Source organism: Hibiscus syriacus, unplaced genomic scaffold (genome assembly GCF_006381635.1).
Source record: "Hibiscus syriacus cultivar Baekdansim isolate YM2019G1 unplaced genomic scaffold, ASM638163v2 tig00112758_pilon, whole genome shotgun sequence".
NCBI classification, from domain to species: domain Eukaryota; kingdom Viridiplantae; phylum Streptophyta; class Magnoliopsida; order Malvales; family Malvaceae; genus Hibiscus; species Hibiscus syriacus.
This window is the reverse complement of record NW_024063396.1, coordinates 205,554-231,597: the sequence shown is the minus strand read 5'-3', so window position 1 is coordinate 231,597 and position 26,044 is coordinate 205,554. Positions and strand designations below refer to the sequence as shown.

General features: G+C 34.6%; 3 protein-coding genes and 1 pseudogene across 6 annotated transcripts; 2 read left to right on the top strand and 2 right to left on the bottom strand.

Annotated features, from left to right (window-relative positions):
• The first annotated feature begins 644 nt into the window (after positions 1-644).
• On the top strand, positions 645-2,987 carry LOC120183363 (annotated as a pseudogene).
• Positions 2,136-7,794, bottom strand: LOC120183361 (uncharacterized membrane protein At1g16860-like). Of its 3 annotated transcripts, XM_039188078.1 has the most exons (6): positions 7,646-7,794; positions 5,054-6,012; positions 4,541-4,696; positions 4,170-4,381; positions 3,778-3,993; positions 2,136-2,977 (listed from the first exon to the last, which is right to left on the bottom strand). In XM_039188078.1, exons 2-5 carry the CDS (start codon positions 5,933-5,935, stop codon positions 3,801-3,803), a joined length of 1,443 nt encoding a protein of 480 aa, XP_039044009.1. In that variant the 5' UTR covers positions 5,936-6,012; positions 7,646-7,794; the 3' UTR covers positions 2,136-2,977; positions 3,778-3,800. The 3 variants fall into 3 exon arrangements, with proteins under 3 accessions (XP_039044009.1, XP_039044007.1, XP_039044008.1); XM_039188076.1 differs by lacking the exon at positions 2,136-2,977 and having other exon boundaries at positions 3,332-3,993; XM_039188077.1 differs by lacking the exon at positions 2,136-2,977 and having other exon boundaries at positions 3,332-3,993; positions 5,054-6,015; positions 7,646-7,788.
• A 1,903-nt stretch (positions 7,795-9,697) lies between these two features.
• Positions 9,698-14,945, bottom strand: LOC120183364 (kelch repeat-containing protein At3g27220-like). 2 transcript variants are annotated; one of them, XM_039188080.1, is made up of 8 exons: positions 14,628-14,945; positions 14,353-14,535; positions 13,152-13,381; positions 12,200-12,370; positions 11,344-11,449; positions 10,535-10,741; positions 9,862-10,036; positions 9,698-9,766 (listed from the first exon to the last, which is right to left on the bottom strand). In XM_039188080.1, exons 1-7 carry the CDS (start codon positions 14,868-14,870, stop codon positions 9,866-9,868), a joined length of 1,311 nt encoding a protein of 436 aa, XP_039044011.1. In that variant the 5' UTR covers positions 14,871-14,945; the 3' UTR covers positions 9,698-9,766; positions 9,862-9,865. The 2 variants fall into 2 exon arrangements, with proteins under 2 accessions (XP_039044011.1, XP_039044012.1); XM_039188081.1 differs by having other exon boundaries at positions 14,353-14,520.
• A 6,328-nt stretch (positions 14,946-21,273) lies between these two features.
• LOC120183315 (GPI mannosyltransferase 2-like) lies at positions 21,274-25,506 on the top strand. The gene is made up of 8 exons (XM_039188039.1): positions 21,274-21,648; positions 21,726-21,831; positions 21,963-22,055; positions 22,147-22,342; positions 23,712-23,890; positions 24,124-24,371; positions 24,516-24,685; positions 25,220-25,506. Exons 1-8 carry the CDS (start codon positions 21,309-21,311, stop codon positions 25,385-25,387), a joined length of 1,500 nt encoding a protein of 499 aa, XP_039043970.1. The 5' UTR covers positions 21,274-21,308; the 3' UTR covers positions 25,388-25,506.
• The last annotated feature ends 538 nt before the right edge of the window (positions 25,507-26,044 follow it).

Below are 26,044 nucleotides of genomic sequence, written 5' to 3'. Positions count from 1 at the left end.
ACAAAAAGACTTTGAGTTTTTGACGGGTACCAAAAAGAAACCTACATTAAATGTTAGGTATGACTTTTAAACAAAATGATGTTTAGGTACCAAGCGGAACAAAAGTAATAATTTAGGTATTAAACTTGTAGTTTACTATAATATAATTAATAATTGGGTAAACTATGCAAACAATCCCTTATATTTTCGGTTTGATTGACTTTGGTCACTAATTTAAAAATTAAGGGATGATCCCTAACGTTATCGATCTATTCGATCTTAATCTCTAACATTATTGATTCGTTCGATTTTAATCTTTCAGCTGTTAACTCTCGTTCGATTTTAGTCCCTCAGCCATGTTAGAGACTTAAACAAAAGGGACTTAAACAAAATGGGTTAATGAAAATTAATGGTCGGGGGACTAAAATCGAACAGATCGATAATATTATGGACCATTCCCTCTTAATTTTTAAATTGGTGACCAAAGTCGATCAAACCCAAAAAATAGGGGACTATCTGCAAAGTTTACCCTTAATAATTTGGCATCGCACTCGTGTACTAGTACATTGCAACAATACCAGACCCATCATAGAGCTTTCCACCTTCTGCTACCCTCTTTCTCTATCTCCATATCCATAAAAATCCAAGCAATATTTTCCAAAACAAACCCCCAAAATCCCTCTTTGTTTTTGTTCCATGGCGGAAACCAGCAGCAGCAGCAGTAGCTTCAAAAATGGATCCTCCATTGCTAGCTTAGCTCCAGACCATCTCTTCCCTATCTTGTTTTTACTTCCAGTAGATTCGATCCTGTCCTTCGCCATGACTTGCAAGAAATACAGGTACTTGGCCACTTCCGATAATCTATGGGAATCGGTTTGCGGGAGAGACTGGGGAAGTAGTGCTGTGGATGTTCTTAAATCGTCCTTTCGTGGCGGTGAACAACAGCTTCCATGGATTAGGCTTTACAAACAGGTGTCCAAGGTTGACTCCGTTTGCTGTTACAAACTCACCGAGCCAGATCCCGATTTGGTTTTGCCCACTCCTCGAGCTTCTCACTCTCTCAATTTTGTCTCTGGTTGCCTGGTTTTGTTCGGTGGCGGCTGTGAAGGAGGTCATTCATTCATTTGTACCTCAATTTTGTCTTTGGTTTTGTTTTGTGTTTGTTGCATGACTCTCTTTTGTGAAATCAGTGCCAGTAGCAGCACATGCTATTCAGATTTAGGATTAGTCTCGCTTAAATTTGGTACTTGCATATCCATATCTATGTTTGCATGGGTGTCAAACTCAACAACATTATAAATTACTTAATAAATCCCTGTAATGATGATACTCTATAATATAATATAATATAATATATATAATATAATATAATATAATATAATATAATATAATATAATATAATATAATATAATATAATATAATATAATATAATATAATATAATATAATATGTGTTTGGTCATTCGTGGAGATAATATATACTTATAAATATATAATACAAGTGTGTGTGCATTAATCTTTGACTTTTCTTGTTTTTTGGTGCATGTTTCCAGAGTTGGCTTTTCTCTAGCTGTCTAAGGAGGAGGCTAAATAATATAATATATATATTTGTATGTATAGTTCAAACTTTGATTTTACTTGTTTTTGTTTCATGTTTCCTGAGATGGCTTTTCTCTAGCTGTCTGTGAAGGAGGTTAAATATATATATATATATATATATATATTTTACATATTCGTGCATTCATATCATATTTGTGTAATTTTTTTGTGTTATGCCGCGTTTCTTATTATGTTTTGATAGTGTTGTTTTGTGTGATCAATATTATATAGATTTGAATGTTTGATACGTGTATGTTTAATTTAAAAAAAAAAAGTTATTTTATGTATTGGGACGATCATACTCATTTCTTTGTCCGAATACATATAAGACATAAATATAGGGGACGAATACATGTTCTACGTATCTTTGTCCCACACTTGAATTGAGTTGGAGTAACTTGCATATGGTAACTTTTTGAAGTTTTTATAATGGTAGGGCGCCATCTTGACGACACATGGGCAGCTTACATCGGCAACAGTTCTCAGAAGATGCTAAAATGGCAGAAGATTCAAACAGGTATCCCCAGTGGAAGATTCGGCCATACATGTGTTGTCATTGAAAATTATCTTGTTTTGTTTGGAGGAATCAACGACAGAGGCGACCGGCAGAGTGATACATGGTTGGGACAAGTTTCAATCCATGAAAACCTTGGCATCTCACTGTCATGGCGGCTGCTCGATGTCGGCTCCACGTCTCCGCCGCCTAGAGGAGCCCATGCTGCATGTTGTATAAGCTCCAGGAGGATGGTCGTCCACGGCGGAATTGGCTTGAATGGAGTCAGGTTAGATGATACATGGGTTATAGAATTGTCTGAAATTCAATGTTTCGGAACATGGCATCAGATCGTTAGCCATCCGTCGCCTCCAGCTCGTTCAGGACATTCATTGACATGCATTAGCGAAACACAGACAATTTTGTTCAGTGGGAGGGGATTGGGATACGAAGTTTTGAACGATATATGGGTGTTGCATGTGTCCGAAGGTTACTCTAAATGAGTTCAAGTCTTCTATGACTTGCAGAACGTACCAGCCGGAGTTTCACTCCCACGAGTCGGACATTCTGCTACATCAATAGTCGGGGGAAAGTTACTAATTCATGGAGGAGAGGATTCATTGAGGCATAGAAAATATGATTTCTGGGCGTTGGATATCAGCCGCATACATTAGAAAGAATGCATCCAACAGGATTGGGTTCGAAGAGATTGTTGGCAAACAAGTAGAGAAGACTTATTAAACCCAAGGTTATAAACCCGGATGCCGATCATTTCATCGAGCCTGCGTTGATGATTCAGGTCGGTATTTGTATGTGTTCGGCGGAATGGTCGACGGATTGCTTCAGCCTGCTGAACCAGCTGGGCTTAGTTTTGATGGTGAGCTATTTCTGGTGGAGTTGGTCATTCAGTTGTGAAAAAGAAAGAGAGTATACTGTTAACCGAAAAAGATAAGAGATTAGAGGCTTAGGTATGTACCATGTATGTACGTACAAATGAATGTACGCATTTATATCTAATAATTTTCAGGGTAAACTACTTTCTAGGTTGTTAAATTATGGTTATGATTTTATTTTGAACATCGAATCAAAAAAATCTATCAATTATATCACTAAATTTTTATATCAGAATACAGGCCACAATAATCTCTTATACAAACAAAATAAATACACAATTCTTGAGGCATTCTATTAATAAATAAATAAAATGAACTTCAACATTTTAATAAAATATAGAAATATGGGAAAAATAATTAAGGAGAATATTGAAGAAAATTCCAAGTATGTCATATGAATAAAACAATGCATATTGCATAACAAAGCTTCTATTTCTCTTTCCCTATTTTACATAAATTGCAATCCACTGGGCACACGTAAAACTCCCTAATAACATCAAACCAACAAAAGCCCCCGAGCCTGCCCTATTTTACTCGGATACATGGGATATGTTTTTAGTGTATTGGGAAGGTCCTTGAAAGGTCATATTCCGTATTCATGTCCGAATATGCGTCGGACAAAGACGTCAAATACGGGTACTAACAGAGAGGAAAAAAAAAGGGAACAGCATAGAAACCGAAGAGATATACAAAGAGTTAAAATGACAACAAGAAGACAATCACCTACCCCATCCTAAATCATCACACTATTGTCTCTTGTATGCGCCGTTGCCATTGAAATAAACAAAGAATAAATGTTTAACGATGTTACCTTGAAAAGTTCACGAGGCGCATACTACTAGACCGGAATAACATCGGTCTTTGATGTATCCTCACATCTCACTATAATGCCCTCGAGACCGGCCGGGAAAACGCACTTTGTACACTGGCATCCTGTTGTGATTGGCTCGGATGGGGGGACAATCATGAGCACGCTGTCGTTTCTTTGAACAACTCCCATTACACTAACTGTGCTTCCTTCTTTGATGTATCTACAAATACAAGAATACGTAAATTTTGAAGTCAAAAATACTTGATCGGAACTTTCCTGGAACCAGCTTACACCAACATGAAAACTGGAAAGATAATCCGGATGCTGGCCTTAGTTTGCCTGATTTGGTCAAATAAAGACTAGATCCAACAAACGACACTCGGAGAGAACATTTACCCTTCTTTAATCCGCATTACACGGTCATCACTTGAAAGGTTCCTTTCTCCAAGCCACCTAATGAAATCTGGAGGTAATGTTTCTTCGGCAGGGTTAACATCAACGACGATAGAGTCATCCACGTAAGGAGTCACCCTTGTTCCATAGCCCGTTTTTACCAAAGCTCTCAGACCCGACTGGAAATCGGAGATGTAGAAGTCAACCGCATGCCTCTATCAAAAAGATAGACACAAAACCTTTGAATGTGCATCATATCAAAATAGACTTCAACTGCTTCGACATGAGGGCAGGCCTTCTTTATTATAGATCTAAAGTCATTCAGTAAAAAAATGTATTTATCTAACTGATACATGAATACTCCAATAACTTACTTCTGACAATCGGAGCCCCCACGTAAACCGGCGATGTTTAGGATTGGCTGCTTTGGAATCCCATCCACGATACTCGTATAAACTAGTAGATGTATAGACACATCTAGGAACTTTCTGGAAGGATGATTCAAGAGGTACGTTTCCGCATGTTACAACCTTCAAGAAAAACAACCGAACATTTGAGGCACATAAATCTGGATTTTGATCGAACAGACTCCATCTCATGGTAATTAATTAGTTGAAATATTTGAACCAACAACATATAGCAGGACTAACATTAACATCATACTCCAAATAAAAATCAGCAAAATTAAAGTGCTAACACCGGAAAGCAGCCTGCAACCTTGGAATCAGTATCCTTAATATTCTCAGAAAGATATGAGCCCAAAAGTTGGAGACTTGAGATTTGGGGGCTAAAAATAAAAACTGAATGATTTAACACTTGAAGGAAACAGTATCGAAGCACCAGATGCTATGCAAGTTATGCTGCCACATTAAAACATTATCACATACCCCAGAGATCTTCACGAATTGCCCATTCTTTGCATTTCGGAGCTCGGCATCGGGATAATGAGCAATGAAACCCATAATCGCTCTTCTTCCCCAACATGAGTTCCAAGCAAATAATGCAGCAACAGTACCGAAAAGGATCACCACAACTATGAGGAGAATGGCATTGTGAACAGCTCCGAGAATAAAGCCACCAGCAATGAAGCCCATCACAAAAAGCAATACCAACGACCATAAGATTGGTTTCGGGAAGTTCCTCTTAAGATAAAATTCATCATCTTCGTGGTTAAGAATGTTCACAGCAGAGCCATGCACTTTCATTGATCCCATTGAATCCAAAGGACCAGATACTTTTCTAGGAGCCCCGGATGAATTTAGTGGACCTGATGAGATTGGCCCAGACGTGATGAGACCAGTTGCAGGAAGAACAGGGATAGGACCAGAATTTTGGCGTCCACTTGATGTTAGTCCACCAGATTGGGGGCCAGCTGTTCTCTTCACTGGATCCCCGTGTCTATTCAATGGTCCAGAATTCGACTTCTTTAACGAAGCTGAACCGGACATGCCTCCTGTAGGTCCAGGACCAGAGGTGGTATAGCCTGCCCGAGGCGCTGCAGTAGGCATGATGGGTCCAGAGTGTGAAGCAGCGCCTCCGAAAGATCCAGTCCTTGAAGGGGCACCACATATAGGTCCAGACTTCCGGGACTTAGAGCCATCCACATGTATATCGAACATTTTCCCCAACTCTCCCGACTTCTTAATATCACCACCAGTGTAAGGCATTGCTACTGAGCTCATGGTGGGAGTTCTTTCCTTAGGTTGCTCTGGCCTACCTGATACGTAGAGGCCATTGCTGAGCTGATGAGATGGGAATCTCGAACCCATCAAGCTTCCTGCGTACAATGCAGAAGGTATTTCGCGAGAAAGACTCCCAGTTGCCCGTTGATAAGTAAGTCAAAGTCCTCCTAACAAAAAGGGAAAAAAACACCTCAAATATCAGATGAATAGTTTAATTCTAATTATTACAGGGAGATATTACGATGTGATAGAGAACCAAGAAGATACGGACCTAACTGATCAGGTACTTACAGAAACACACATCTAGCAGCTGTAAAGGCACATATTTGGATTCCTCTTCTATATGATTAATACCATTCTAATGATATTCACATACATACACTAAAGCAATACCAAAAAACCAGTAACAGATAAATCAAATTTCAGTCAGATCTGTGAAATAGATGCATCATAAACTGATTACAACGATATTGAAATCATGAATCCTAATGAAGCAAATTCAGTGACAAGAAAAACAATGAAGAAGTACAATGAGATTGAGACCAACTTGATCATCCAGTGTACTGAAGTCGGCATATGAAAATCGAATTCCTCGGTAATAGTTTTGCAAACAAAAATCATATAATACAACCCAGAGTGTTCTGATTAAGAATGCAAGTTTGCAGTAACTGTAACCCATAGCACCCCATGCTAATAGTCACCCTTAATTTCCCCAAAACAATCCCTGGAAATGAACTAACGTACTTAAACCATATCTTCTGCTGCCTAAACTTTATCAACAACTAAGCTCAAGATAATTTTTTCAATGACTGGACTACATTGTTGTTCGCATATTCTCTTAAGAAATCTATTTAAACATACTAGCTTCTATAAACAAGACATCCCATATCTATGCTACCCGGACTCCAGCTTCAGCATCAGATATGGGTATGTGTCCGGCACTCGAATGGTCAAGTTTTCTTAGTTTTTCCATGTATTTGGAGAACTCTTAGAGGTCATATCTCATACCTATGTGTCAATCACGTACTTCAAGAAAGAAATGGAGAACCAAAGCATCGTAGTTCTGTATTACTATCTAGAATTCATCCACACAAGCATTTAGAACAGGAGTGAGGATCTAAAACCAAGGGAACAAAATCAGAAATTGAAGTCCATTTCCCTAAGATACCATTCACAAATTTATTCTCCTCTTGAATTGTTAGCTAAGTCAAACAGCTCACATATTGCACAAGAGATCGTGGAAAGTATCAAAAAGAGAAATTTCCAATTACTAGCCCAAATGGAAGAACTACATAAACCAAGATCACAAATTGAAACAAAAATCAATGTAAACCAAATAAATTGAGAACCCCAATTAGATATTTTCAAGCTTAGACAGTCCAGTTAAATATTAAAAATAGCTTCTTCTCACAAAAGAACCAAATTGAGGGTACAAATCAGACAGCAAAACAAGTAAATTCCCATTTTTTGGGTACTGAAACTAGATTAAAAACAAAAAATCTATAACAGCAAGTAGATATTTTCAAGCTTAAACAATCCAACTAGATGTAGGATAGAACACTCGTTAACTACATTTTTCCTTCAGCAAATTCAAATACAAGGAAGTGGGGAGAAGAACAGTACCCCAGAGGCAAAACAAAGAGAAAATGAAACCCTAATCGCAAAATGAGATCAAACCAGATCTTCGTTTTGAAAGGGAAGTCTAAGAAAATGGAAAAGATCGAAGATCTTGTTGGAAAATAACAAGTTTTAAAGACTGTGAGAAGGACAAATGGAAGATAGAAAGGAAAGAAATACCTGAAAATGAAGGATAGGAAAATATTATTGAAGTAGTTGAGGAAATCGAGAGATTTACAGACATCATACGAGGAAAACAAAGATCAAACATAAACAAATCAAGATAATATTACAAAAACCTGTCTCAGTCTGTTTTAGTTTGAGGCTTAGCTGCTCACTGTTTTTACTTTTATCTGTTAAAGTTCGATCCTTTTTTTTCCTTGTATTTTTTAAGCTAAAATTATAATCTCTCTATTTTGTTGGTTATATATCTAAATCGAATACATATATCTAAACGAACTTTTTATTTTGAAGAAAAAAAAAGCATTTTAAAAAGGAAAAATATTTTAAACTGAAATAAAAATAAAAATGTACCTAAATATTATATTATATATATATATCAATAATTTATACAAATAAAGTAAATCATTTCTATATTATAACGAAAATGAGATATTGTTTAATTTAAAATTATAATTCACTAAATATTTAATAAAATATTTTAGTAGTTTAATCGTAATCTAATTAAATAAGTGAAGTATATATATTAATAATAAAATCCTGATTGAATTGATATTCAAATTGATTAGTCATAAATTATTATAAATTTATATATTTTTTAAACATAATAAATAATTTTATAAATGTTTTTACCTTTTCATATTTCTATAAACATTTAAACAAAAAATATTAGAACTTGTTATTTATATTTGAAGACACCACTAAAAACTTATATACACAATTATTTTACATAAAACTTTTTTCTTTCAAAATATATATTTTTAAAACATCTGTTACAATTTTGAAAAATATTACTAAATGTCTATTATTGAAAATATTTTTATATTTAAATTATTTTTTAAAACTAACTATTTTTAATAAATAAATATATTTTAATTATTTTTAAATACAAAAATTGTATTATATTTATTTTACTAAGTAAATTATTAAATATAAAAATAAAAATTGTTCACGTCTATTTAAAAAACTGTATACTAATATATTTGTTGTATGGAGTGGTGGCATAAAAACGGGGTCAAATGTGAAAATGATGAGACCTACCCATTCCCTTAGCAATTTATTATCCAACTCCAACCACACGTTTCTTGATTTCATTTGTTACTTTTCTCCCCACTTTTTTCCTTCATTTTCCCAATAACTTGGAAATATGACATCAATTAATTTACCCCCATAATATCTCTCTCTCTCTCTCTCTCTCTCTCTCTCTCTCTCTCTATATATATATATATATATATATATATATATATATATATATATATATATATATAATTACAAGATATTATATATTCAGTGTTTTCTTAATCATTTGATAACACACACATAATGTAAATGCAATTTTTCGAATTCAAGACCTCTAAGAATAACAATACTTTCCTTTACCACTAAAGTTATTCGATGAGTTCAAATATAACACGTATTTAAACATGCTTAAATTTGTATCTTCATATATATTACAATCGCAAGATGTCAATCAAAGGAAAACCCAATTAGTTTTATTTAAATAGATCTCACAATATCAAATAAGATATGATCATATAGTATAAATATAATACCAAAATACATACTATAGGGTAAAATTTGTTCAAAATTTTCTTAATCAATTGAACGCGCACGCACCTTCCAGACAGTTATTCGAACACGACACCTCTATATTACCTCTATATTTGTTGGATTTGATATGGGCATACAATAAAATATCATTTAATGAAACGACCCTTGCTATATTATTTATCACCAATTTAATACTCTCTCGAATCACCTTATATGGGGGGGACTATTGAATATATCACGTGACATTAATTTCACGGTCATGGACCATAAGCCCTGTATATGCATAGTCTTCCTATCCATCTGCTTAAATTGCTAATGTCAAAAATCTATTAATCCAACATAAGTGTGTTTAAAGTAAGAAAGAATAATTTAATTTGCTTTATGTAATTAAAATTACAAGAGAATAACGTGCAAATCTAGATAGAAAACAAAGGAAACGTATCCTTCCATCGAGCAAGCAACAACGAAATCAAATCGGCTATGAACATGGACATCTATTGGTCTTTCCATGGCAATAACTATACCAGAAAGAGATGAAAATTGCCTAAAAAAACAGATTAATGAAACAATGATCCAACAAGAAAGATGAACAGATATTTGATTTCAATTCAGTATGAAACCGATCAGATGGGAAGTTGAATATCGTACCAGAAATTCATACGAGGCGTATTATGAGTTCAGTCTTAATCTGGTTCTCCACATTTCTCCGATAACTTTTCTAGGTGCTGGATCATCCGGACCTCTGTCTCGTTGCCCAGATGTAAAATACAACCACCCTTGCCAGAATCCAACGAGCGTGGTTTTCACTCGGTAAGGAAGTTTTCCAATCACGGACCACTCCTGCAAAAACAGAATCACAAACATCAGAGGGAATCAAAACACCTGTCAAAAATAACACCAAGTAATGATTTCTGCTAAATATGAAAACCTATATTTACTAGAATTCCACTGTAAGTGTCAGGTACGGTATGTGTCTGACATGAGTTTTGTCGGATTTTAAGTCTTTTCTATCTATTTGGAGGATCCTTGATGTCCATATACTCATATATGGGTGAAAAATGACTAGGTCAAAAAATTAGTATGCTCAACAATGAACAAGAAAAGCTGATAATGCGGCAGCTCCACTTGAGGCATGCCGGAGCATAAATTGGGGCGTTTCATGCATGATTACACAGAAATGTTCATTTGCACACGTATGCACATGCACATATATGCTTATACACTTTTGCGTGTGAATACAAAAACACAATACAAAATCTGCAAAGCTTGTGAGTACACATATACGTGCATAAATACAAAAATCTTATATTATAATGCCATAAAAAGATAAGAAAATACCAGTGTATCAAAATTAAACTGAAACACTTCTCCAACCAGAATCATCTTTTTTGTTATAGGATGTTTCTCAGTCGTGCCTCCGGCGATAACAATAGAATTGTTAACAATTGCCCAAGCAAATTCGATGTGTGAATCTGGTTTTGGCATGGGAGGCAATGTTTTCCACTTCATGTCGTCATCCAGCATGTATACATCACTATACACTACCTGAAGAAAGATTAGAAAACAAGTTAAATATATGGCTTGATTTATATTAATGGAAAAGATATTATACAAAACATATGAGCAAAAGATAGGTCGGACAACCAGTGGAGAACTCATTGCGCTTAGTAAATGAGAGATTAAATATTTAAATCATGCATCATGAAATCTCCAAGAAGACATGAAAACTTTTTTAAAAAGATAGAGATGAAATAATCAGGAATGGGTGTGCCCGAAATTCCAAGTAACATAGAATTTCATAATGCGTGAAGTTGTTGCATATTGTGCAGAGGACAAGAATTTTTGTATATAAAATTCTAAAAGACATATACCTGCTTAGTACAACTGAATAAATATCAAAACAGATACTTAAAATTGATCAATAGAACTGAACCAGGTTCGTTAACAGCATTAAGTTTACTAATTTAGTAAGGCTTCCAGTTACCCAGAAACCATTCAAATTCGGTTTATATAGATCTTAAGTCAATCTACCCACGATAAGATAATATGGAATGTTTTAAGAGAAAAAAGCCTATACAAATTGAAAAACTATTATACAAAAGCCACACGAAAAGAGCTATAAAGAAAAACACAAATAGCCCATTTACCTCCATCCTCCGAGAGCATTTGAAAATTGGTGATCCAGGTTTGGCCATAAAATCACCCTCTTGACCACCAATAATATAAAGACGATCTTTAAACACAACACAGGCCCTAAATTGATGACATTCAGATGATGAAGTTAATGTGAGAATATAGAAGGAATGCGCAGCTGAAATTAAGTTGCATTTTTCTTGACTATTCAAAACAAATAGATTCCCATAAGATATGACTAAAGCAATCTTTCTTGATTAAGGACAATACTTCCAGCTATTTAAATGTTTCAAACAGAATCTACAGTCTCTTCCTTTTCCAATATTGGGTAAGGGTTCCATTTTCATCCGATTAGTATAATTGCTTAAAGATATAAAGGAATAAACTAAGAGCAGCCTATGTTTCTCCGACTATTCATTTTTCTAGCAGTATAATGTCCAACAATTGTCTTCGAAACATATTCTTGGACATGGGTTAAAAAAGAAACATATCCATGTTAGACACATACATACACATTCAATGCTCAAACTAGAGTGTGAATAACATGCACGTCAGCAACTGAAGATTTAAACCAAAAATTCAAGCGCTAAAATGTGATAATATTGCATAATTGCTGTAATAGCACTGTCAAACCAACAATCGTCTCAATTAGCGCTATGTATCATTTGATTTAACCGCAAAAACTAAACATGCGGACACACATCCATTCAGGGGTTTTTTCCATACAAAAACATAAACAATAATCGACAAAAGATGCAATGAAGTCATAATCCAAATTTAATCAAACTGTAATCAAGAACAGCACAAAAAGCAAAATCTTTCAACGTATTGTCGAAGACAAGAAATATTAGAGAAAACAAGTAGACAAACCTATGAGGTCCTCCCCGTGGAATGGGTATTTCGCTCCTCCATTCCGTTTCTAATGCTTTCCCATCCTTTACAGCAAGACTCCAATGCTCTAATCCAGGTGTATGCCTGTTCTCCTTGCTTCCACCCATCACATGAAGTCTACCTCTCCAAAGCTGAGTGGCCGGTGCATACCTGAAAATACCCGAGGCCCGCCACTCAGTTTTGTCAAGTGTCTTTTCAGTTAAGCCAGAGAAACTAGTCAAATCCATAAATTATCCAGAACCAATATTTTTCCAGTTTACAGAAGAGCCCATAGATCTATTGTCTAGAATAAAAACTATGTTTCTAAAATAGATTTCTAAAAGAATTAGATTTAGTAGATGTGAAATGTTTGAATCGACAAGAAGAAGAAAATGCAAAAAGAAAATAGGGTTAAAAAGCCAACATGATCAAGATGAGGAAATTGAAAGGAAAAAAAAACTCAAAAGGGATTTGGGCATTTGTTTATAAAATCTCTCTACAGACTATAGAGGGAACCATTTTCGTTGTTCCCGTTCCAGAAATTAGGTCAGCCTGTCTAGGACTCATCTTGGTACATAAAGAAGCGGACATAAATTGGATCAAAGCTATAACTAGAACCTATGGCTGAATAATAATGAAGCTCAAACACGAACCCTGACAGTGCAATTAGTAAATTAAAATATGCTAGTTATTGTTCTAAAGAATTGATCTTGAAGAAACAGAAGGAAATGGCAGCACATTCTCTCTTTTTTCATTTGGTACTCAAAAATTCAAATAGACAAGTTCAGAACATGACAGAACCGAAAGCAAAGAGAAAAGGGAACTCATAAAACATTGGAAACAAGACCTAAATTAAACACAGAATGTAAACAATTACAGTTTATAGGGGGCAAAAACTTTTACTCTCCAAGAGTACTACCATACATCAGTAAGATTCAAGATATTCACATACCTAGGGACAGGCAAAGGGGGCATGTCACTCCATTTCTTTGTTTCAGTATCAAGAATAAATGTGTGAGCTGTAGGCCCTCTGCATTGAGGACCATATTGTCCAGTGACTATGTAAATGTATCTCCCATCAGTTACCATACCTAAATGTGAGTGAGCCATTTCTTTTGGCATATCAAATCTTCCTCCCCATGTATTATCCGTAAAATTGTAAATATCAACGTGTGAATGCACCTATAGTACAAATGTTGGAAGTAAAAATAGAAACAAGTTAGAATCATATCTCTATTTTAACATAAAAATATGCTTAAAAATCGCCCTATAATAACTTGAAAATGCAGCTTGGTTACTCAAAAGAAACACTACCGCAATAACATAGCAAATATTTAAAAATCAATATGAGAATGCACCTATGGTACAAACATTGGAAGTAAAATAGAAACAAGTTAGAACTGTAACTCTATTTCTACATAAAGATATGCTTAAAAATCACCCTATAAGGAACTTGAAAATACTGATAAGTTGCTCCAAGGAAATATCATTGCAATAGTATCGTGTGAAATCAAAGAATTTAGTAAACTTGTCACTGTTATGATACTTGGACTCTGAGTTTCAAATATGGGTACGTTCAATTTTTCTAAGTTTGACATATATTTGGAGGGTCTTTGAAGGATCATATTCTTAAACCCATTTCCAAATACATGTAGGGTATAGGTAATGAGAACGGATAATTCAAGCAAAATGAAGAGTTGCAGCAACAAAGATCACAATCTAATTTCAAAAACTCAATGAAAATACTAAATTCAAGAAACAAATAAAGTCTTGTTCTAATAGTTGCATTTGCTACTTGCGACCTCTTAAGAATGGCATCACCAACAAAGCTAAGCTCCAAATTCAGTAAATCATGAATTTCGCGCTCCAAAAATAATAATAATTTCAATGCTTATTACATTTGTATAAAAATGGACGAATTGCAAAGGGTAGTCGTATTGCAGTAAAGGTACATACACAAAGATGATTTAAGGGGAAAGGGGTGGCATTGCATATATTGCATATACTAAGGTTCAAACACAGACCTGCTATACACGGCCTCTTAAGAATGACTATAAACTTACTAAGCTAAGCACTGAATTCAGTAATAATATATATTGTTTTGCATTCCAAAATAATAACAATTTAAAAAGTTGTAGTCATATGTTACTAACATAATCGATGGTGCCATATCCAGCGAAGACATAAAGAAGATTCTTAATCTGAATAGCAGCTCCATCTAAACGAGGAACAGGCGCAGACGCCATCTTATCCCATTTGAGTTCAGGAGCCGGCAAATCAGCAAAAGTAGCCGATAAAACTCTTCCATCTTTACTCTTTTCTTTAACTTTCTTCTCCTACAAAAACCCCAGAAAGCAGTAAACGGAATCGATACACTATCCCATCTTTGATTCAAAGGAAGGGAAGCGAGAGAGGGAGATAGTTTTACCTTGGGTTTTGGGTTTGAAGAGGCATTAAAGGGCTCTTTGAGCTGGGCTGGAAATGTAACAGACAAATCTGATGACCGAGGGGACCAACTGGTGGAAATCGAAAGAGATGAAAGCTTGAAACGAGAAGATGAAGCCCATAATAAATCGGCAATGAGTCCGATCAACAAGAGACCGACGCCAATGCGGATCAATAGAGATCTTGTCGTTCCCGGTGCCTGCTGCTTCCCTGTTTGCCTTGCCATCGCATCTCTCTTCCTTGCTTTTACTTTGTTTCTTCTTTCGGTTCTACCAGTAGGCAAAGTCCCTAAAAATATAGAAACCCAGCCCCCTTCTCGCACCGACTGTCTTATGTTTCTATTGGCTCTTAACATTTACCCCAATTCAACCCGATCTTGACTTTGTTTGAAATTATATTTTCAAATAAAATATATAAATGATATCTTAACTATATGATATTATTTTATAGATAAATTATATATTTATTTATTGAATTTTTTATTTATTTTATTTATCATATTTTTAATTTTTTAATTTAGTCATTAAAATTTAAATATTAAACTTTTTTTTATCACTTACCGTTATTCAATAATGAAGTATTGACGTCACATAAGATTTATAATTAAAAAATAAAATAAAATTTTACATTTATTTAGGTCTTAGTATAGTCAAAATCTCTAACCTTAAAGCTTTACAAAAAGGGATGCTGCTGATGATTATGACGATGAACAGATTCTGCTGGGTAAAGGAGGTGGCGACACCGGGAAGCGATGGTACCACTGATCCAACATCCGTATCGAATAGAGAACAATAGATAGTCCAACAAAAGCTTGGGGAGAGTTCAACAACTTGAGAACAAAAGAGAACGAAATATGGCAGCAATTCGTCTGCATTCCCAATCTATTTCGAATTTTTATCAATTATATAATAACTGGATCTGTAACCCTGTTCACAAGCACAGGGAGCTTCGAGGACTAATGCCTGTTGGAAAAAAAAGGGGTCTCCACGGCAAGGGTCACCTGCACCACAAGAATCGGCCTTCTCGGAGGGCAACCTGGAAGAGGAACCACACCCTCTCCCTTCGTCGTTATCGCTGAGTTTAGTCGATTGCTTTTAGACAATATTAATGACTTTGTATTGTTGAATTCTAGACTAAATCTTCTTGAGTTTGAAATTTTTGCATGTTTTCAAAAAAAAAATTACTTTAAAACATAAATCTTACGGATAGAGCAATTTGGAAAACCCGATTTTCATGTAAACAAACAAAATGAATCGTTTTTCCGGTTGTGAAACTACCGTCGACCATCTAGCCATCGAGAGAGAAAGCCAATTAAACCCAACAAAGGTAAAGTGCAAAACATTTCTCTGTGTAAAACTGGAATTTTCATGACTTTTTATTTATTTGGGGTTAGATTTATGGGTGCGCGTAAACGATTGGGGAGGCATAGCTCGGTGGTCGGAGAATGGTGGAAATGAAGGAATGAGTCGGAGATGTCAGTGAAGGTGAGGATGAGGCGGGGTGAGAGTAAGGGTGAGGGTGGGGTGACATGGAAAATCATGATTTAAAAAATTATTTAGTTTTACCATTTCATAACGTCGTAACTTAATGGTTTGTGATAAAAAAAATTAAATTTTAAAGTTCAGTGATTAAATAAAAAAATTAAAACTATCATAAGTGAAATAAGAGAGTGAATGAAGTTCAATGAGTAAAAGTGTAATCTATCCTTATTTTATTAAATCTCTAATTATTAAAAATTATAAAATGATATTTGATTATAAGGTTTATTTTATTTAGTCTCTCTACTATTAAAAGTTATAGAATGATCATATGATTATTAATATGTTCTAATCTCATTTTTTAATTAAAAAATTGAATGTCGTTTGAGCTAGATATTAATATGTTAATTATGATATGATAATCGTTTGAGATTCTAGTATCTGATTTTATCATACACCATTCAATAAGTTAACGTTCAACTCAAATTGTCTTTAACTTTTTAACGAAAATATATGAATTTGAAAAATATTAATAATCGGATGATCATTTTATAATTTTTAATAATCAAGAGATTCAACAAAACAAGCCCTGTAATCAGATATCACTTTATAACTTTTAATAATTGACAGATTCAACAAGATAACATCTCATAATTTTATTGAAAATAAAATTTTATAATTATATCAAATTTGTACAGATCTTTGAGTATAAATTAAGCAGTCTCCATCTAATTGGCCTACCAAAAAATTATTGGAAATAAACAAAACGTGTATGAAGCTAAAATAGTGTGGTTCGCTAAAACATTTTTTTATTGAACATTTTTTTATTTAGTTAACACAACACTCTTAAATATTAAATTTATAAATAAATATTATTGTATTGTTTTAATAAATAAAATTGTCAAATTATTTTGTGAATCGCTGAAAATTGCAGTCAAAATCTATTTTTCTTATTACATAAGCTTGCATTAGCTGAACGACAGCTCCATTCATAAACATATATGAAATATTATATTTTTTTGTGTAAATATTTTATATTTTCCTTTAAATAAAAGGCTTCAAACATTTTTTTTAATGGAAAGGGAGCTCAACAAAGAGAGAGAGAACCTGATTATCGAAAGAAAATGCTCCACCGACAGCCAAAGGTGGGTCGTAATGAATCCGCAACTCAAAGGAATGCCTCCATGCCAACTTAGCCATGCAATCTGCAACGCGATTCCGCTCTCTCGGAGCAAACACAAATTGAACCTCCCAAACACGAAGTGTCACATTGACTTTTCATTAAAATAAAATACTTTAATTTACATAAAAGATATCATTTAATACAAAATCTATCAGAGTATTCGTAATTAACACTTATTACATGCCAACATTCTATACATAACCAAGTACATACTTTGCCAATTACTTCTGATCTGATCTTCTAGTAATGATATTGTCTTTGCCACTTCTATTCTTGTTCTTCTCGTTTCTTGGTACCTACGTGTAAATCACTTACACACTAAGTCATAGACTTAGTGAGGCATATAAAACATATAATATTTCATATAACATAAAGCATACATAAACATATATTATCATTATCATTAAGAAACACACATAACATCATATGGTTCATGTAACACATTTCAAACCACTTACCTTTGATAACCATTTATAAACTCATCGTATACATATCACATTCAGTATGTTTGTTTGATCTCTTTATTAGCCCATGTACACTATTGAGAACTTAAGGTATGTGAGTACATTGAGGTTGTGCACTAATGCTGTCACCACAGCTCGTATCAATTCCCTCATGGGGCACCGAACCTTAGTTCAGTATTCTTCCCGAAGGACCAGTCCATAGATCCAGAAGAACCTAGGTAAACAGTCCATATGTTCCGAAGAACATAGGTAAACCCTCGACCCTTGGCATGCCAACTATACCACTAGCTCTCTTATTACATAACATGGGCATTAACATTCATAACAGTTCAATTTACTTATTCATATCCTTTCTCTTATGAACATATATATTTTCTTTTCAGTCACGTACCAAATATACGTGTAATCATTGATCTTATAATCACATGTTCATTCTCTTCGGTCACATACCATATGTATGTGTAAACATATATCTAATATCATATAACACGCATCACAAATGCATGTATTCATATAAATCATTTCTTATAGCTTTATTCATATCACATATTCATATAAGCTCATATCTTATTTCACATATACTTTCCATATAACTTATATATCTCATAATCACACAAATCATAACATTGATCACCAATCAAATAACATTTTAGGAGTTACTTCTTACCATAGTAACTCCATCACTGGCTCATCGCAAGCCAAATGTTTATTCAATAATATAAGTACAAATTAAATTGCACTCACCTTAGCTTTGCTTTGATTCGATTCTAATCCTTCAGTTGATTCGGAACGGGATCACGTTCTATATCTACATAATCATACATAGATCTATATCAGTATCATAACTAATATACTCTAATGGTTCACTCTTTAGACCAAGAGAAAAGTCAATTTCATCTTTTAATGAAGGTATGCATCGATGCACTACTGATGCATCGGTGCATAAAATGTATTCGATGTTGTATTATTACTGGATGCATCGATGCACTACTTATGCATCGATGCACGAATTGCATTCGATGTTACATTATTAATGGGATGCATCGATGCACTACTTATGCATCGATGCACGAATTGCATTTGATGTATTTATTTTAAAAGAGTGCATCGATGCACTACCAATGCATCGATACACCTTCAAATAATTTATGGGTTTTAACCTTGATGCATCGATGCACTATGAATGTGCATCGATGCACTCTGTCCAGAATCCTCTTTTTGAACCCGAAAATTCATTCATTTTGGATTAAATCCTTCATGTTTAATCCTCTTTTTCATTCTTAACTATAGTACACATCCTTAAACCAATTTATACTCATTTATTTCATCTTAAACCTTCAAATCCTATCCTTCATATGTAATTCAAGAATTACATTAATAAATCAACATGTTTGAATTCCGCTTTTAACACTTCGTATATCTTAACTAGATTGATGACAAGTCAAATCCAACTTTCAATTATTGTTATGAACTCTATTCCAATGTTTTATTCAAGAACCTCTAATATTTAATCTTCTCTATCTCCTTTATCTTTTGATCTTAAGATAACTTAAGCTTTCCTTAAGCTTAGTTATCATCTAATGATCAAAACCCAATCTTAAACTTAACAAATAATTAACTAAGTAGAAGACTCACCTTTGAGCTTGGAGATACGGGAGGAGAGGAAGAAGAAGGAGAAGAAGTTCTGGAGAAATATCTCCCTACATGCTTATCTCTTAATAAAGAGATAAGATAATTATCTTTTAGATAAAAAAAACCATTTTGCCCTTTAATTCCTTTAATAATTACTAACAACTTTTAGGATTTATTTTCAGATAAATCATTAAACTAATTCATTCTTCTACTTTAATCACCAAATTCTGAAACTTTACAATTAAGTCACTAACCCATAGTTTGGGATGTTACAACTGCTTTGGAAGAAAAAGGTCTAAGGATCAATATTGAAAAGACATAGCATTTATGTTTAAACTTCAGTGGGAACCAAAACGACGAAGATGTAGAAGTATGCATAGAAGGACATGTTCTCCCATCAAATGATTGTTTCAAGTACCTAGGTATATGATAAATAAAGATGGGGGTGTAGATGATGACGTTACACACCGTATAAAGGCGGGATAGCTAAAGTAGAGGGCTGTTACTGGAGTTTTGTGTGACAAGAAGGTGCCTCTAAAACTTAAGGGAAAATTTTATAGAATGACAATAAGACCAGCACTGCTGTATGGATCAGAATGTTGGGCAATCAAGAAGGATCACGTAAGGAGGATGAAGGCCGCAGAAATGAGAATGCTTCGATGGGCATGTGGTAGGACTCTGTGGGACATGATATAAAACTCTGCTATTAGGATATCCTTGGTGGTGGTGCCTGTATCCGAAAAATTGAGGGAGGGAAGACTACGGTGGTTTGGGCATGTCTTTCGGCGACAACCGTCGGATGCGGTCAGGAGGGTAGAGTCTATTATTACAATCGACGGTGCCAGAAGGAGAGGGCGACCAAAGCGGAAGTGGGAAGACTGCTTGAGATCTGATTTGAATGATTTAGCCCTTACCGAAGACATGACCTCTGATAGGAAAGTATGGAGACTTAAGACCAGGGTAGCCGAGTAGTACGGGTCACATCCATAGGGTGTATCATCTCTGTCTTTTTTTAATGTCTTTGTAGTAATTTTCATGACTTATACTTTTTATATGTTTCTGTCATTTGAATTTATGAAGGCTTAGAACTAGGGTATCGGAGTAATGTTGCCGTAGTTTAGGTTTTAAACTCATTTGACTTTATTCCTTCTCGTAGCTTGCTATCGTTGACTTCTATGTATCATTCTCTTAATGTTTCCTCTTTTTAAATTTAGTCGGATCTTACGTTTCTGTCTATATGCAGAGATTTTTTACGCTTGGATTTATTTGCATGGATTACTTCCCATTACATATGCGCATATGAAAAATGCATATGAAGACAGTTCAACTATGTATTTATTTATTTATTTATTTATTTATTTATTTATTTATTTATACATGCATTGCATTTTATCTCCATTTTTAATTCTCTGACTGCCGGAGGTCTTCCACGGAAGCTGCTCTCAACTTGGCGTTGGGGACAGTCTACTACCCTACCTCCCCTTATCCCATTACATATGAGAATAGGATTTTGTTGTTATTGTTGTAATTGTATGGACTGATGTTTGTAAATTAGAAGGTGCTGGATTGGATGGTAATTTGGGTGTTGGATTGAATGCGCAATAGAATGAATTTTAAACATCATAAATACTCGTTAAATTATATGTTTAAGAGGAAATGAAATAAGGGACGACTGGATGTTGAAAAGTATAAAAATAATATTTTAATAAAATATTAACAAGTAATAAACTATAAAATTGGAGAATAAGTGGTAAATTGGTGAAAAAAGTTTAATGTTTAGAATTAAATATTTTTAAATTGAACTGAGTTAGGTGATTAATAGTTAAAAAAAAAAAGGAGCGAAGAATAACATTTTTCTTCGCCGCCGTTTACCGCACTTCACATATTTTTTCCCTTCGAGAGCCAAAATGGCAACAGAAATTTCAAAATCCCCATCGGATCCCCTCAATACATCCAAAGTGCTGAAAGCTGCAATTTTCTCAAGGCTTCTTCTTTTGGTCCTTTCTATCATATGGCGTTCCCTTCTCACCCCTTACGACACCTCCGCGCCCCTCAACCCGACCTGCCTACACAATCCTTCTTCCTTCCCTCCGCCTCTTCTCCCCTCCCTCGCTTCCGCCATCGAGAACGGCGTCGTTTGGGACAGCGTTTACTTCGTTCGGATCGCTCAGTGCGGATATGAATACGAGCAGTTCTACGCGTTTCTACCCTTATTGCCGGTCTGCATGTTTGCCTTTTCGCGCACAGGTTCGATTCGACTCAAGGATTAGGGTTCCAAATGTCTGCCCCTTTTTTAGTTTTTTTGTTCTCCTGCAAAATTGCAGTTTTTGCGCCGTTGGTTCCGCTGATTGGTTATAGGGCAGTGTTGGCGATGTCTGGTTATGTTGTTTGCAATGTTGCGTTTATTTTGGCGGCGATTTACTTTTATAAGTAAGCTTTCATTTCCAGCTACTTGAAACCCGAAATGTTCCGTTTCCCGTCACATTGTTGCTTTGAATTCTACACTTATATATATATATTAGAACTTATGATTGTTCTTCTCGTGCTTCGTGCTGTAACAGGCTTTCAGTTATTATTTTGAAGGACCCCAATGCAGCACTGCTGGCTTCCGTTTTGGTTTGCTTCAATCCAGCGTCCATATTCTATTCGTCCATGTAACGTTCTTCATTTCTTTCTTCTGTTGTTGATTTTTCAAAGGGTGAAGGTGATTGTGGATTATCTTTTTGTGTCTTCTTGTGATTGCAGATATTCTGAGAGCTTGTATGCCTTGTTGTCGGTTGGCGGATGCTACTATTTATTATCTGGTTCAAACAATACAGCTGTGCTTTGGCTTGCTCTTTCCAGTTTTGCAAGATCTAACGGAGTGCTCAATGCTGGTTATTTTGGATTTCAGACAATGCATCAGGCTTATGACGATTTTTCTCTGAAAAAGCGTGCTTTTGTAAGTTTAATGTTTTCTTAGATGCAATGCCCCATTTGCAGGCTGTTTTTATTTTCCCACAAGGCTTCTTCATTGAGGCAAAGCGTAAAGGGCTATAGTTGACTGTTTATTGATGATTATCTCCCATTGATGTTTGTTTAATGGGATTTGCATGTGAGCCCAAGTTTGGAAGAAAAGTGCATGCTGCAGAAGCATTGCACACAAAGTCCCTTTCTAGGTGAAGAAATTAATGAAAATGGGATTGACAGTTAAAGGAATCAAACTCAAAACCTTTGTCTGATACCATGTTAGTGAGATAGTTAAGTAATATATTATCTCAAAGGCTTTAGCTATTAGAATGGACCCAAATTTAATATTCAACTTGTATTTGTTTATTTTTTATGCTTCATCTCTTCCTTTCATGCATTTACCTTCTTCTTCTTCTTCTTTTAAATTGTAAAGTTGATCTTCTAACACAGCTGTCTCATTTCTTGGTAATTAGATGAATTTTCTTAATCTTAAATTCAATGTTCATATTGACTTTTATGCAGATTAAGAAATGAATTTTGCTTTAGTGTTAAGGTTTTACTTGAGAAAAGTACAAATCAGTATGGAAAATAAGATACAGAGAATCAACAGTTTTTTTTTATGTTTAAAGAAAGTAAACATTTTAGGGACATCCTCAAAAGGAAACATGAACATTTAATTTGGTATTAGAGGTTTAGTTCTTCAATTTTATTAATGCCTAGTTGCCAATTTTATATTTCACCATCCAGTCTTTAAAGAAATGAAATGGTAAAACAAGATCAACTTTTTTTACAATAAGTATCATTGGCTTCATGCTTCATTTGCGGTGCATGTTTTTTAATAATGTTTAGTAAGTGAGTTCAGTGAAACTGAGGATATTTTTGTGTTTCGAATATTTTTTTTGTTGGTCTTCATATATTTTCCCATTAAACATTTTCCCACAAGGGCATTTGCAGGTATCCGTTGTGCATGTCTAACATGCTTCTCTAATTGTCTTCAATGGGTGGGATAATTTTGCTTATGTCAAAGTTGTTATGTTAGTTAATTCGTCATTTGTTAATATTGAGAAAATGAATACCATTATTAGCTTTCTATATATGTTGTGTAATTTTGCATCAAATTTGTCATTGATTTTTGGGAAGGAAAATTGTATTATGCACTGCAGTTGGAGTTTTTAGATTCCATCAGGGCGGTTAGAGAGTTGTCATACACCCTTTTTAAGGTGTATTAAAAAAACTAAAGAACATACATATCATCTTTTATTTTATGTTGCAGATTTTAAAATTTTCACTTGAAGTGTATAGAGAATGAACTTTTTATGCAAATGAATGGTTTCATAAACAGCTTTCTGTTTCCGTGCTAGTCGGCATTGTGGGTCCTTATAAGGGGAGCACTGCGTTGTGCCTTCATTGTTGTTCCCTTTATTGCTTTTCAAGCATATGGCTACTACAATATGTGTCTATGGCGTTCTTCTGATGAAATGAGGCCTTGGTGTAAAGCAAGAATACCTTTCCTATACAATTACATTCAAAGTCATTATTGGTATGCTCTTTTGCAACTGGTCATGGTATAGCATTCATTTCATTTTCTTCATGCATGAGATGTTAATAATTTCTCAAGTTTTCTAGATGCTAGTTTAAGTAATCCTATTAACGGAAAATCGTTAATGTATCTTTGGAATCTACATTTTGGCTTTCAAAATTGAGACAGATTAGATTTAGTTGGGATTCATTTCTCTGATTCATGCTTTTATATTTTATTTTATTTTATCCTAGGGGAGTGGGATTCTTGAGATACTTCCAGTTTAAACAACTGCCAAACTTTCTTCTGGCATCTCCAATACTGTTTTTGGCAGTTTGCTCAATTATCTATTATGTGAAGTCAAGACCTGAAATAGTTCGATCATTGGGTTTTCAAGCTTCAGTTGAGGAGAGAAGTGCCATGGCCATAATTTTTTCTTTTCAGAAATCACTCGGATCAAACGACACCCAATTTTCAGAGGAACATTCTTCTAGGAAGCAGGGTATTACTTCCCCAAACAAAATGACTCGTGAATTGTGAATGCAGACACTTATTTCTCTGTAGGGTTGTTGGCTTGGTGGTTTTAGTACTATATTGTGTCCCTGTTTCTTTCTGTTTGTTAAAGTGATTATTATCATTGTGACAGAAAATCATAATCTTAAATTGAGGAAGAAAATTAGCCGAGGGGATCATACCAAGGGCAGAATAGTTCATGGATCATCAGAGAAGCTAGGATATACATCTGCTTTTATTCTTCCCTTTATCCTACATGTGGGCTTCATGGTAGCTACATCATTTTTTGTGATGCATGTTCAGGTTAGTTTCGTCTCTTTCTCTGTACATCCTTGAAATTTGTCAAGACCACGCTATATCAATATGGTTTAGAAAACTTGGTAACATTTGTAAACATTAGACCAACCTTTTTCTTTCTTTCCTTCTCCCTTCATCTCCCCTTCCGATTTAATTGAATTATTGTTCTGCCTTTTGATTTCTTTAGGGACTAAGATTGTTGTTGACACACTCGTATTATGTCCACTGGCCTGGTGGGTATTATGTCCACTGGCCTGGTGGGGCTTATGTCTGAAATTTCATAGTGAATCAACTTGAAACAAATCACCTATTATGTCATATCCATTTATGAACCATAATGTGTTCAAACTGGTCATGAGTTTACCATGTCTATGTTTTGGTTGTACCGTCTAAGGTGCTCCAATGAGACAGTTAATAGATCACACAATGTTCGGTCCTTATTAAATGGGTTCTCTTGCTTCCTGCATCATATTTTTAGCAATTGGTATTTAGTAAGTATGGTGTAACGTAGCTTTGTATTTAACATTTGGCAATTGACAGGTTGCAACACGGTTCTTGTCGGCCAGTCCTTCACTATATTGGTTTGCTTCATTAGTAATGACTTCGCCCAATATGAGTAAGAAATGGGGATATATGATTTGGACATACTGTGTTGCCTATATCCTTCTTGGTAGCTTACTCTTCTCAAATTTCTACCCTTTCACTTAATTATTGTAATCCAATCCTTGTGATGAGTTATCATTGCCTTATGTTCGGATCTGGTCGGAAGTTCGACTTTGGATGAACTTCGAATACGGGCATGGTTTAACTGAATGGGCAATGAAAAGTGTTTGATAGTTGGATGTTGGCTGAGTTGGATAGTTATGATCATTTGAGTTGTATTTGCATTTTCTTTGGGGCTCAAGTTCCTATCAACTCCATTGAGTTAAATTCTTGTAGTTTTATATATCTTTAATGAAATTGAACTTACTTATTTCAATCAAAAGTTTTGCAGCACATCTTTCTTAATATTGCAAGATAAAGGTTAAAATATTATACATTTTAATCCACGGTCCGGATTTAGATACTTTGCAGTTCAAAATGAGTTCGGATCAACTTATTGACGCTTTTTTAGTTGAAATGATTAAAAAGTTATTAATGGTTATAATTTTTAGGATGATTCTTCTACTCTTGATGAGTACCGATGTGCACTATTGATGATGTGTATCATTAATTTAATTTATAAAAATTTAAATTTTAAAGGATTCAATATATAATTATAAATTAGTTAAAATTTAAAAGAAATTATCTAAAATAAAAGGTAAACTATACCAATGATCATCTAAGTGTCCTTTTTCATTTTGACCATCATTTTTGAAATTTTGT